Here is a 13,971-nt window from a genome sequence, read left to right as displayed (position 1 = left end):
ATAAATATATATAGCTGAGTTGCTTACCTGTAACAGGTGTTCTCTGAGGACAGCACGATGCCAGTCCTCACACATGGGTGACATCATAGGATGGAACCGAGCACAGAAAACTTATGTCAAAGTTTCTAGAACTTTGACTGAGCCTCCATGAGTTTGCCCAGCATGTACTATACCACACATCCAAGTGGGATCCCCTCAGTCTATAATATAGAATTGAGGAACCCAGATAAGGCCAGCTTTCAATAGCTGTCTGCCCTTTAAGTATAGACACCCAAGGGTGTCTATACTTAAAGGCCCACGGGGTGGCAAGTGGGTTTCATGAGGACTGATATTCTGCTGTCCTTGGAGAACACATGTTAAACGTATACAACTCTGCTTTCTCTGAGGACAAGCAGGATGGCAGTCCTCACACATGGGTGAAGCCCTAACTACAGACTGCCCCTAACATAAAAAGGGAACAACAAAACACCAAACAAGTGCCAATGGGCACAATAACCAGTTTTATTAGTAACATGTGGTGGGTGCTGCCTGAACAGAAAGAATGGACCCTAGGTGGCAACAGAGTTGGGTTTTACATCTTAAACAAGTTCCAAAGGACAGATTTTCCAAACCTATTGTCATTTGGCCATCCCTATCCAAATAGTAATAACATGTGAATGTTGCGACCGTCACTGCCCGACGTCTCCACTATGCGCACCTCACCGCTTTGGCGACTCCCTCTTTGCCTGTTGGAGGTTTGGCTGCTGCGGCGTCCTCTTGCCATTCTCTTCCAGCATCCCCGGACCAGCTAGACGCTGCACTCTGCCATGTATCTTCAGAGTCTAAGGGCGCACGCACTGTCTAAGGGCGCACGCACTGTCTCTATACATCTGTCTGGAGGCTTCTGTTTTCTACATTTGTATCTTCCTTGTAGGCATGGAAAACAGCTCAAAAATGTATCTTAACTATCTTCTAATCTAGCATTCCCTTGGGTGTCTATACTTAAATTATACAATTTTTTACTCATTTACATGTATGCATAGTAAAGGGCAGACAGCTATTGAAAGCTGGCCTTATCTGCTTTCAGCACCAGTGAATATCTCAACAGATCCTAGTAGGTCATGGCATCGAGTCTCTCTCTCTTCTTAAACTTCTTTGAAATATTCCTTTTTTGCGTGTTTGTTAAAAATGTTCTCATGATATTGATGTGGGGTCTTCTTGGTTCTCCCCTTAGTGACTTTTGCCAGGTTTTTCAGTGTTTCTGAAAGTGAGTTTTCTTTCGCTGTTGCTACCTTTAAGGAGTGGTGTCTTCGGTGCCTGCCGGCTATTATAGGCTGCCACCGTCGAGTTCAGTTTTGCATCCCTTTTGTTTTAGGTCAGCATGTCCACATTCAGGTTTAAGCCATGCCCTCAGTCCTTAAGGATTATGTCAATTACAGACCCCCATAATCTATGTTTTCTCTGCTGAAGGGCAGCGCACAAGATGTAGGCTTGCAGCAAGTGCTCCCAGATGACACCAAAAGGACCTAAGATCAAGCTCAATAAGATGGAATGACTCTTCAGGTAGGAGAAAGCTGGTCAATCAACATCGGCATCAGAGGTATCGGCATCAAGGAGCCACAGAGCCACACTCATGGACATCAAGCCATTGACATATTCTGGATCATCGATTCCATCAGTGTTGATGATTGCCAGGGATACCAGAGTCAGGCCATTGTCTGCCCACCCCAAGTCAAAGACATGTTCACTGTCTTCAGCCTCGGCATGGAGATCGACCAATCTGAGCACTGCGGGAAGCCGAGGAAGCAACTGCATTGGTCTTCATTGATTCAAGGTACTGGGCACAGGGATGCACTGGCTTTGGCTGTGATGTCCCCAAAGTGCCCCTGTGGTGAGGAGAGCCATGCCTCCATCGATACCTAAGGTACATGACAACCTCCACCGGCTGCTATGCCTGCCATTGATTTTCTTCTTGGTTCCAAAGAGGAAGTCGCTCACCATCTGGCTCCCAGTCAGTCTTGGCATTAGCGCTCTTCGAGGAGGAGCTGAAGAGAAGCATGCAGATGGCTATGAAGAGGGTAGTGTGGAGCCTCCGTGTCAGGGCAGCAAAGGCACCAAAACTGGCACCATCCATCCTCAAGCCATTATTAGAATCCCTGCATGCACTCATTGGAATGCTACTGATGCAGCTTGTATCAGATTCTGGGGCTGCATCAACACCCAGAAGAGCATTGGTGGCACCATCTGCTGATCCTGTGCAGGTCCATGGTTCCTCAGAGGAGAAAGCTCCTCGGGAGACCAGAACAACACCGGGGCCCATGCCCCCATGGACAGTTGACTTGGTACCCATATTGCTGGCTGGTGACCGAGTGCCTAGGGCCCAGTCCCTGCCTTCAGGCATTGAGGACCAGGACCCATATGACCCCTGGGAGAATGATGACTCCAATGTCTCTGACAACGCATCAGATGGTCTCCCCTCAGACCTGTCTTTTCTTGCTGACAGAAGGAAGTCTCCCCCAGAAGACCTCTCCTTCACAGGATTTGTCAGGATGCTAGTGGAGGCATCCCATTTTAGCTACAAACTGAGAAGGATACCTGACACAAGATGCTGGATGTCCTCCACTATGTGGAGCTTTCCAAGGAGATCATGGCAGTCCCAGTGCACGAGATTCTTATGGAGTTGCTAAGAATGTGAGAAAAGCCCCTCTCATTTTCTTCTGTCAATAGGAAGGCAGACGCATTGTATCTTGTCCAGAAGGCTCTTGGATTCAGCAAGCATCAGCTTCTGCACCAATCTGTGGCAGTTGAATCCACTCTCAAAAAGGCCAAGTATACTTGTTCCCATTCCTTGGCACTCCCAGGGAAGGATCAGAGAGCCATGGATGCTCTTGGGAGGAAAGTTGTTCATGGGGCCGTGCTTATTGCCCACAGAGTGGCCTACCAGCTCTATTTGAGCCACTATGGTGCATGATATCTGGAAGCAGGTAGAGCAGGTGGCCGACCAGTTGCCTCACCAAGGGTAGAACACTCTCCAGTTGCTGTTCTCTTATCAATAAATAATGCCAAAGTGTACCCAACATGTATGTCTAAATAGCCTTCAACATCTGTCATGCATCATGAGTGACACTTTAAAATATTTTAACTCAATTACTTGAAGCACTTACGAATACTAAACTATATGCACACTTATGGAAGCAATTCAGTTATATTTAAAGGTGTCTCAAGAAACAATACCCCATAACTTAATTTAAAGATGACCAAACACAAGTGTATTAAAAAAACAATCATCTCAACATGCATCTAAAACGCTACCTGGTGTTATGACATAAGAATTATAATTTAGCATATATCCTTCAACTCCCAACAGAATAGCATTACTTCTTTCTTTAAATTCTAATACTAATAAAAAGAATAAATATTTAAAAACAGCTGACAAATAGAACATCAAATAATATGAGTTATACAAAATTTAAAAATTTTCCCAAGAACCAATATAATATTTCAAAAGAGAACACACCAAATAACAACCAATAATTAAAACTAAGGATTAGAAAAGTCCCCTGCTCTCTATACTTGGGAAATCTGTCAGGCCCAAATACATACACTGACTCATGATTCTTTCAGGTTCACATATATACTCATTCACACACACACATATGCTTTCTCTCACGCTCACCCATGCTCACTGCTGTAAAACATAACCCACTTTTGTATTAGAAGGTACAGATTGAAAAAAAAGAGCAAGCTGCATGGCTACAGATTCTGACACAGAAACTATACGCTAGCAAAACCTCGGTTCCACATGCAAACCACAAACCCTCAGCAAATACCAAATTCACCACAAATTGAAAAGAGAAACACTGAAACAAATGCTGAACTGGAAATCCCAAAAGCCAGGTTCTTCCTGATGTATAACATCAAAGAAATAAAAACAATTGCATTTTACCTGTACTGGAAAAAATAGAAATATTGAGATGCACATTTCCCAAAATTACACACAGAAAATCAAATTATTCCCACCTCCCATCTCAGAGAAACAGAAGCTGTAGTAGTCTCACTCACAGTTACTCCTCCCAGCCCCAGCAGTCTTGATCCCCAGCCTCCTCTCTCCTCCATCCCCAAGTCTTGCTTTCCAGCCCCCTGACTCATATTCAGTGCAATAATGTAAAAACAGAAACATAATTCCTCATAAAATAAAATGAAGAAATATAAATCAATTATAATAGTAAATCATACTAATAAACATATTTCAAAACAAATGAATAGAATACCTAATAAATAAAAAGAATAAGGATAAAAAAAACCTTGAAACGGATAGGCAGGCAGGAAGGTTAGGAGCAGCACAGCTGGGCACACGAGGCTACAGAAGATAATGACTGACCACAAGACAATGACCACATAGAGAACTAAAGACTGACCACAAATGGAGACAAGGAACACTGGAACAAGGAACACAAGAGACCAGGAATTGAAGAGACGAAGACCAAGAGCTGAAGAGATGAAGACCAGGAACTGAAGAGATGAAAACCAGGAACTGAAGAGGCGAATAACAGGAACACAGGCAAGAATGCTGAGGCAACTCACTCTACTTGACAATAGTGGACCTAATGCCAAGGCATCAAGGCAGGGTTAATAGGGCCTTTTATAGGCCAGCACATCAGATGTCATCCATGGCTACTAAAGGGCTGTTCCTCATCACAGGGCCTTTAAATTACCCTGTCACATGCACGCCTAAGAGGCACAGGGAAGTGCAGGAGCAGCAGCATCCGCCACAAGAGTACCCAGAAGCTCCTTGATGTGTTTAAGGCCAGCGACCCGACCTGTGGGAAACAATGAGGCACTGCAGAGTTGGCAACCAGCCCAGGGATGAAGATAAGAGCAGAGGTCTGACTGCAAAAAAATATTGAAAAATAGCAGTTATATCAAACATCACCTAATGATTACAACTTCAAAGATAAAAAAAAATCATCTGCTGTCCATACCTGGGAACGTTTTGATTTCCAGATGCCATGAAATTGTCATGGATTAGCAGATTAAGTGAGGAGGGTGGGTTGTTGTGCACAAACTGTCTCCTCTCTCTCATACACACACACACATGCTCTTTTTCACACACACACACATACACACACACAAAGTCTTTCCCACATATGGACATTCTAACACACACACACACACATACACACACATATATGTTTTCTCACTTTCACACCCTCATTCATTCACATATGCTCCCACTCTCTCTCATACACACACACACACCCATAGGTTTCTCATCTCATTCAAGCACACACACACTCCTCACACAGGCTCCTCTCTCTCACTCACAAATACACAATCCCTATACCTGGGAACATTTTCATTTCCAGATGCCCTGAGACTGCCAAAGGCAGTGGATTGAGTGGGGAGGTGGGATATTTGCACACAAATTTTCTTCGCTCTCACTCACACAGGCTCTACCACACACACATACACTTTCACTCTCACACAGGCTACCTCTCACTCTCACACAGGCTACCTCTCTCTCTCACACACACACACACATTGCTCATCGCACTCACACAATCACCTCACACAGGCTCTCTCTCTCTCAAAAACTTGTGCATCCTCATTCACACATAGACACACACACATGAGACACACATGTCCTCACTCTATCTCTCAAACACATACACCTTCTTTTGCTCACACAAATCCTTATACAATCTCCTCTGTCACATACAAACACCCTCATACAGATGATCTCTCGCTCTCTTTCTCACATGTACACCCACTCACAAGTTTCCTTTCTCTCACATACACAAACACACTTACCCCCACTTTCTCACACACTTGAACTCCAATATAGGCTTCCTCTCTCTCACATACATACTCAAATACTTCCTCTCTCAGGCTCATAGGCTCCTGATCTTGGGTCTCTCTTCTGCGGGTGGGAAGGACGCCACCTGCAGCTCTCCCAGCCCTGCCAAACCTCTTTCTTCTTCAGCTGTGTTAGGGATAGACTCCTCTTGTAACCCAGTCAGACCTCTTTCTTCTTGATCCACGAGTAGGCTGGGCTCCTCTCACAGCCTCTCCAAGCCTTTTTCTTCTTCTTTAGCCATGAACAGGTAGCTCCACTCACGGCTCTACTGGGCCTCTTCTTTGGCCGCGAGAAGGATGTTCTCAGCTTGCGGCTTCTCTGGGTTTTTTTCTTCTTCTTCAGCCGCAAATGGGATGCGCTCTGCTAGTAGTCTCTCTGGGCCTTTTTCTTCTTTGGCTGCAAGCAGGTGGGCTCCATTCATGGCCCCGCTGGGCTTCTTTCTTCTTTTGCCGTGAATGGGACAGCATTTGCGTATGGCACTGCCAAGCCTCTTTCTTGTTCAACTGTGAGCAGGATGGGCTCTGCTCATGGCCTCTCTGTTCCTTTTTCTTCTTTGGCTGTGAGCTGGATGAGCTCCACTCATGGCCTCTCTGAGCCTTTTTCTTCTTCTTTGGCCTGGAGGCTGCCGACATCTCCCCCGCTGCCGCTGCCGTTCCCCAGCGGGCCGCTGCCATCGTCGCTGCTGCCGCTTGACTTCTTCATGGGGGCCGTCCCTGCTCCTTTTCCACGGCTAGGCCGTGGGAGGGTGCTGCGGGATACACCCTAACCTTTCCTTTTCATTTCAGGGGTATAGTTCGAAGAAGAAACAATCAAAGTTTAGAATAAAGCAGGCAGCATCCTGAGCCATGCTGCTATACCGCCGCCAGCTCGGCTCCCATAGTGGACAATTTTTAGACCTTGTCTGGAAGTTACAGGCTTGCAAGCTGATTTTGAAAGGGAAACTCCCTAGAAAATTTCTCTTTAAAAAAAAAAGTAGGCTAGCTTGTGCCCTAGAGATCTCTTTCATGAGTACATTGTAAAATTTGAAAGCTGACATTTCAAAATAAAATCTTCGCACTTACTTTTGCTCTTCTGTCCCAGACCTAACCCTGTCCCTTCCCCCAGCACTGCTTCTTTTCCCATCAGAAAAGGGAGGGCAGTTTTCAAAGGGTCATTCTCTACGATAAACACTTGATATCTGGCATACAATCTCTTTTAAATATTCCCTTCATAATTAGCAGTTATAATCAAGAAAAAATGTTTCAGACAAAATACACTGAACAAAATATCATGCTGGAGATTTCCTGAAACTTCAGGTTTTCACTTACCCCTTTTCCATTGCATTTTGATGTCACGTTACAATCATAGTTCAGGGTTGCTTCCGAGACACATTCTTTATCCACACAGATCTTTAAAATGTACATGTACAAAATAAACACAGAGGTAAATAAAAGGAAACAATAGGAAAATAGATGGCAGAGTGAATGATATTAATTTTTCTATTTTTATTATTCATTTCCTAAGATTTTATAACATAAAAGCTTTGATAGTGCACATATATTCTTGTCACGCAGTGATGTGAATTCTTTTCAAAATATTAATACACAGAAATCATTCTTATATATAAGACTTCCTTTTAACTCAAGTTAACATGTTATACAGAATTAAACAGGACATTGCATTATACTGTCAATTGGCTCAAAGTATTATTCCAGTGTAGGCAACTCTGATCCTGGAGTTCCACAAACAGGTCTGGTTTTCAGGAAGTCCATAATTAATGTGCTTTATATATATTTGCATTCAATGGAGGCAGTCCATGCAAATATATCTCATGCATATTCATTGTGGATATCCTGAAAACCAGACATGCTTGTGGCACTCCAAGCCTGGTGTTGCCTACTCCTGTACTAATCTATAGGGGTGTACAGTTTTATTTTTTGTTCTTTTCGCTTCACTTCATTGGTGGGTGATTTTTTCATTTTTCTTCATTTCAGGCCTTTATTTTTCATTTTGCATTAGTGTATGCTGTTGGAAAAGAGCATGCAATAAAATGTTTTAGCACACAGTATTTATCAATAGCATATACTAAAACAGTGTTTCTCAACCCAGTCTTCAAGACACACCTCTACATATTCATTCTGGCTAGGTGTGCCCCGAGGACTGGGTTGAGATGTACTGCACTAAGTTGTTTTAATGTGCATTACTGGCGGTGTGCATTAAAAGCAAAACCCAAGCCAAACTTTTTTAAAACGCACTGTGGTCCCTCTCTCAGTCTCTTAACCCATCTGTGAGTCTTCACAAAGCAGGAGCAATCCCGAGTCACTGCTATCTCACCGATGTCATTCTGAAATGATACCAGCTTCAGGCCAGCTGATACCATTTTAGAATATGGAGTTACTGGGGATCACCTCTGCCCAGTGGGAGAGGGAGGGGACGGGACACAGCTAGGCGGGAGTGAAAGACAGCGAGGGAAGGCTGCATTGGGGTAATGGAGAAGTAAGATGGGACTGGGAGATAGAAAGCTGAGAGAAAAAAATTGCATGAAATGTAAAAGAAGGAGAAATGGGAAGTGCTGATAGAAGAAGTGCGAGAAGAAAAATATGGATAGAAATGATGGGCAAGAGAATAATGTAAGCTGGAAGGAGAGAGAGAGAGAGAGAGGAAAAAGGAGAGTCAGAAAAGTAAAAGTAAAATGAAAGAAAACAGGGAAATGTCAGGATAAACAAAATAATGACAGACAAGAGGACAGTAGGAAATGAGGAAAAAATTCCAAATTTTTTAAAATTTTAAATTTTAATATCTGATTATCTGTGTAGAGCGCCACTGGGATTCTCTATGAATGAATTTTGCATAGTGGTTAGCACTAGCAGTGTAGAGGAATGGACCTTTTGGCCACAGCAGCCCCACTGGATGCTTCTGCAATGGTTGATTCCTGCCTGCCTATTAATAGGTGATCTCCTAGTTTTAGTGTGGATTTTTGATTTGAGAGTTTAAGGAGATGGAACTGATAATTATGGTCCCCTATTCTTATTCAGTATTGTCTCAATAACTTTGCTGACTAGTCTAGGAATCAAAGAGTTCAATTTGCTTACCTACACCCAGTAGTTAGTGAAGAAGGTCTCAATAATTTTTTTGGTGCTTTGTTTATGTATACATTTTTGTTTGGGAGATGTTTTTGTCCAACCTTCTGCCCAAAAAAATGAATTGGAAGAAAAAGTATTTTTCCTGTTTGCAGATCTTTAGAAATTCATATGACAGAGATATCCTGGTTCCATCTAAGAGAATTTTAGAAGAGAAGGAGTGGATGGCTGGATGCTATTTGGAATCCAGAGCTGGAAGGAGAGAAGAGAAACCAAACACTCCACACAAGTGGTCTAAAATGAGAGAAAAATTGAATGGAGTAAATTTCACTTACTAAATCTTACTGAATACCTTCACATGGGCACCTCTTTGTATAAATTCTGGACTAAATTTCAGCAAAGTGAACATTATGATTAAAGCAAGAAATGAAAGAAAAAGAAAAATTCAAACTGGCTGCATAATGCCCAGGATAAAAAGGTGCTCAACCTTAGCTTCAGCAGTAAGGCTAATGATTGGCTGTAATGATAGTGTAGATCTTTAAGGTGAAGATAACAATCCTGGTATAGCTATAGGCCATGGTGATCTTGTTCGTGGTCCCGCTGTAGCAGTTGATAGACCACAGAATTTAATGAAAAAATTAAGAAGAAGAAAGAGTTACATGGATCCCTAAAGACAAAAAAGGAGATAATATACAGCTATTTTTATGCCACAATCCCTATACAAAGAGAGCATGCCAAAAACTGGAGAAAAGAGAAATAATATCCCAGAAAAAGCTGCGAAAAGTAACTGACCAAAATTTAAGATCTTTAATAAAAAAAATTAAGGGAAAGAAGTATGTGATATCATTTTATAGCAATTAAGAACAACTGTAGATACTAAAATTCCCTCCACTTAACAACTCGAGTCGCCATATGCATACAGATGCACGTGTCAATATAAAATCGTCCTCACATGTTCACACGTATAGCCGATTTTATAACGTGTATGTTATAAAATCACCACATCCACATTGCACATCAGCAAACACACACCAATGTGCACCCGTGAGCAGGTCTTAAATTTTACCTCAGTGGCTTTTCTGATTGATGATTTCCTGGCAGATTCTATTATGTTCTCAATCTCTCTGGGCATAGAGATCTGTGATTATTTAGCATTCAATCTCCAGGCCATCAGGTTGAGGGCTGGGAGATTGGGATGGAATAGATTTCCTTCCTCAGGGTTTGTCTCCAGATGGATCAAAGGACTGCTAGAAAGTTTATAAAATATGCAAATCAAAAATCTACCTGGGCTATGCTGGAGCTATGAGGATTAGTCAATCCTATCCCTTAGCACTTTTTGCACTGTTCTGGCTATTAGAATAATCAGTGGAAAAATGTACATGAGATCTGCACTCCAATCAAGCAGGAAAGCATCCTGAGGTAACCTGAGTTTTGTGGATAGAACTGTACAAAATGTTTTCTGTTCTTCTCTGATGTGAATAAGACCCCATAAGTCAAAAAGTATGTCAGCTATTGAGTGTTGAAAAGATCACTCATGTAGATGGAAAACTCTGCTGAGACAATCCCTAGCATGTTGGAGATCCCTGGAAGATAGGTAGCTTGATATCTGCATGTCCATTCCCATATCCTTTGACAGAGAGATCATGATCCTGTACTTCCTTGTTTGTTCTCATAAAACATGACCACTTGATTATCAGTTTGAATTAGAATGATCTTCCTTTGGAGAAGATGAATGAAGGTTGACAGAGCATACCTGATTGCTCTCACTTCTAACAGCTTGATCTGAAAAATGTGTTCTCCAGGAGATTAACTTCCTTGAGTTTGAAAAGGTCCAGTGTGGGTGCTTTTGGTGGAACATTCCTCACTAAGATTACTTGATGAGAGACACATGGAGTGGAGCTCCTTCCTGAAGGGTGTAAGGGTTTAGCCACCAACGTAATTCCGGTCTCACATTCTTTAAAATTTGTATTTTGATTGTCAAGCGTTGAGTTAGCTGATCCCATTGACAGCATAGACTCCACTGCAGGTGCTGGATATGGTGGTGGTTTAGTGGAATTATGAGAATGGATGCCGCCATATGACCTAAAATAACCAGGACTTCTCTGGCTGTCAGGTGCTGCGAGTTTAAGAGCTTGTGAATGAGCGATCTCAGAGTGTTTGTCTGTTCCGAATGTAGAAAAGCCCTTTCTTTTAGTAAATCTATCCATATCCCAATAAATTGGCATGGCAGTAGATTTGATTTCTTGAAATTTACTAAAAATCCCAATTTCTGTAGCAGCTGATTGACATTTGCAGGGACACCATTACACCCTTTCTCAAGTTGGCTGTGACTAGCCAATTCTCCAAGTATGGAAAGACCTGGACTCCCTGACATTGTAAGTATGTTGCTACTACAGCCAGGCATTTGGTGAATACTCTTATACTCTGTATTGATAATGGGAAGAGTTCACCTTGGAGCAATGATAATTCCAATGGGTGGGATGGATGGGTATGTAAGCATATGTAACCTTCAGATTTAGGGTGCACATCTATGCTCCCTTTTAGATATAGGGAAGAATCATGTTGAGAAAATTAATTTTTAATTTCTCTCAGAGTGTTGCGAGTGATGTGAGCATGAGCCCTTCTTGTCATGGTGCATTTGATGCAACCTCATGGGCAGGGCCCTAAGGTTTGAGCTGACAGTGGCAGAATGAGTTTTGGCACGGGTTAGGCTATGATAAATTCCAAAAGACTGTGACTACAGTCATATCCGAAGAGCCATACAAGGCTAGAGACCAAACAAAGCTGAAGGATCAGGTTGAAACGAACTAGACGTGGAGCAAGGCTGAAGCTAAAGACAGACGTATGGGAGCAAGGCTGAGGCTGAAGACAAGGCTGCGACTGAAGCTGAAAACAGAAGTGGAGCAAGGCTAAGGCTAAAGACAAAGCTGCAGCTGAAACTGAAGACAAGGCTGCAGCTGAAGCTAAAGACCTGAAACAAAGCTAAAATCAGAACAGATGACCTATTGCTAAGGCAAGGCTGGACCATCTGAAGAGCCCTTTTACATGACGAGAGACTGTGACATCATCCAAGAGCTCTGTGGCTTTTCCCATTGTGGACCCTTTAAGGGAACTAGCTTCAGGTGTGTGCACCTGAAAAAGGGTCCAAAGATAGTCCTCCAGATGGCGTCTTTCCACACGTACAGTCCAGCCAGAGCAAGGCCTGCCGGCCCAAGGATGAGTACAGCTGCTCACAGGGTCATCCTGTGAGTGGCAAATATAAAAGTACTCCCTCCTCAAGCCTCTTCTCTTTGGCAATATAGGCACAGGCTATGCCGTCTCCACATTTGTTTTTCATCGACCAAACATTAAGTGTTCCCAATTTCTTTGAAAGCAACATACTTTGGCAGTTCTGAACTGGCCTCCGAGCAACACAAGGGTTTAGGAGCTACAGGAGTAGCCTGATGGGAGGCCTTCCTCTCTTGAGCTTGTTCCTGAAATCTCAGAGCTATTTGATTAACCAAGGCAATGAGTGCATCTAGGGTCAGGGGAAGGTCTCGAACTGCTAACACGTCTTTTATTCTTCTGGATACACCTTGACAAAAAATGGTGGTTTGTCTATCTTTGCCCCAACTGAATTCACCAACTGAATACAAAGAAGTTCTGTGGTGGCGGACAAGAGATACATGTGTTGGTCAAAAATAACGCAAAATTTCTGTGTGACGTTGTCCAAGTTCCTAAGAATTAAATCATCTTGTTCCCACAAGGGAGAAGCCCAGGTGAGAGCAGGACTGTCCAACAGATAGAGAATATATGTAATCTTGACCCGATCCGAAAAAAGTACAAGCTGGCTGTAACTCGAATTGCATCTTGCAAACATTGAGGAATCCTCTGCACCCCTTAGGATCACCACTATACCTCAGAGGTGATGGGAGTTGCATCATGGATTCCGCGGTCCAGTTAGGTGCCAACTTGATCAAGTAAATGGATTATTACAGACCTTATCCCAGTGCTTAGATATGATTCAACCCCAACATCTGGCTACAGCCCCAGTTCCATTCTGATGAACCCTGCACTGGCACCTAACCATGCCATTTAAAAATGTAGTAGCCAATATTCAATAGACCGTTTAGTTTAGAAGTTATCCAACTAAAGACAACTGGATAACTTGTTCCATACAAAGACTCTCTATGGCAGGCCTCTGTGGCAAGCTCCTCTGTTTTTGTATTGGCTGATGATAACTAGGGATGTGAATCGTTTTTTGACAATTTAAAACAATCGTCAGATATATTTTAAATCATCAAAAATCGTTAGAGCCGCGATACAATAGCAATTCCCCTGATTTATCGTCAAAAAATGAAGACTTGGAAGACTCAGGCGAGGATGAGGACTCAGGATACTCAGACTTAGACAAGCACTGCCCCTCAGGGCGCCCTACACAGCCAACGTGGGCTGGTCATGGACCACCCTGTCCCATGGTGCGCCCTACACAGTCTGAAGAGGCTGGTCCAGACCACACGGAGAACAGAAAAAGCACAGGACTGAGGCTCAGCACAAAGAAGGAATCTGGGCAGTGCTCGAAGACAGATCCAACTGGAAGAGGGCTCCAGCCACCAAACTCAGACACCGGATAGATACGGATTTACTTCCAGGAAGGTCAGCTGGAGAAGAGGAACGGGGCGAGGCAAAGCTGAACCTGGTACTTTAGGATTAGGAACCCGGTACTTTAGGATTAGGACTCAGAACATCAGGGCTGGAACGTAGAATGTAGGCCTTATCTTTTCTAAGTGCCTCTAAGGGTACTTTGGTGTTTACTGAAGAGAATGTTGGGGAGGTACCCATACTGGAGAAGGTTTTCATGGGTAATGATTCAGAAGAACTGAACCAAATCACGGTGAACCTAGAAGATGTGGTAGACCTTATTGACAAACTGAAGAGTAGTAAATCACCTGGACCGGATGGTATATACCCCAGAGTTCTGAAGGAACTAAAAAATGAAATTTCAGACCTATTAGTAAAATTTTGTAACCTATCATTAAAATTATCCATTGTATGTGAAGACTGGAGGATAGCTAATGTAACCCCAATATTTAAAAC

At 43.0% G+C, this 13,971-nt stretch overlaps 1 protein-coding gene across 1 annotated transcript in view; it reads right to left on the bottom strand.

The window, feature by feature from the left end:
• Positions 1–13,971, bottom strand: part of LOC115092433 (disintegrin and metalloproteinase domain-containing protein 1-like) — a 71,375-nt gene that overhangs the window by 41,847 nt on the left and 15,557 nt on the right. The window contains exon 2 of the mRNA XM_029603266.1: positions 7,144–7,224. Within this exon, the coding sequence (XP_029459126.1) occupies positions 7,144–7,224 (81 nt within the window). The remainder of the gene's footprint in view (positions 1–7,143; positions 7,225–13,971) is intronic.

Source organism: Rhinatrema bivittatum, chromosome 5, assembly GCF_901001135.1.
Source record: "Rhinatrema bivittatum chromosome 5, aRhiBiv1.1, whole genome shotgun sequence".
NCBI lineage: Eukaryota > Metazoa > Chordata > Amphibia > Gymnophiona > Rhinatrematidae > Rhinatrema > Rhinatrema bivittatum.
This window is presented reverse-complemented; position numbering and strand designations above follow the sequence as displayed.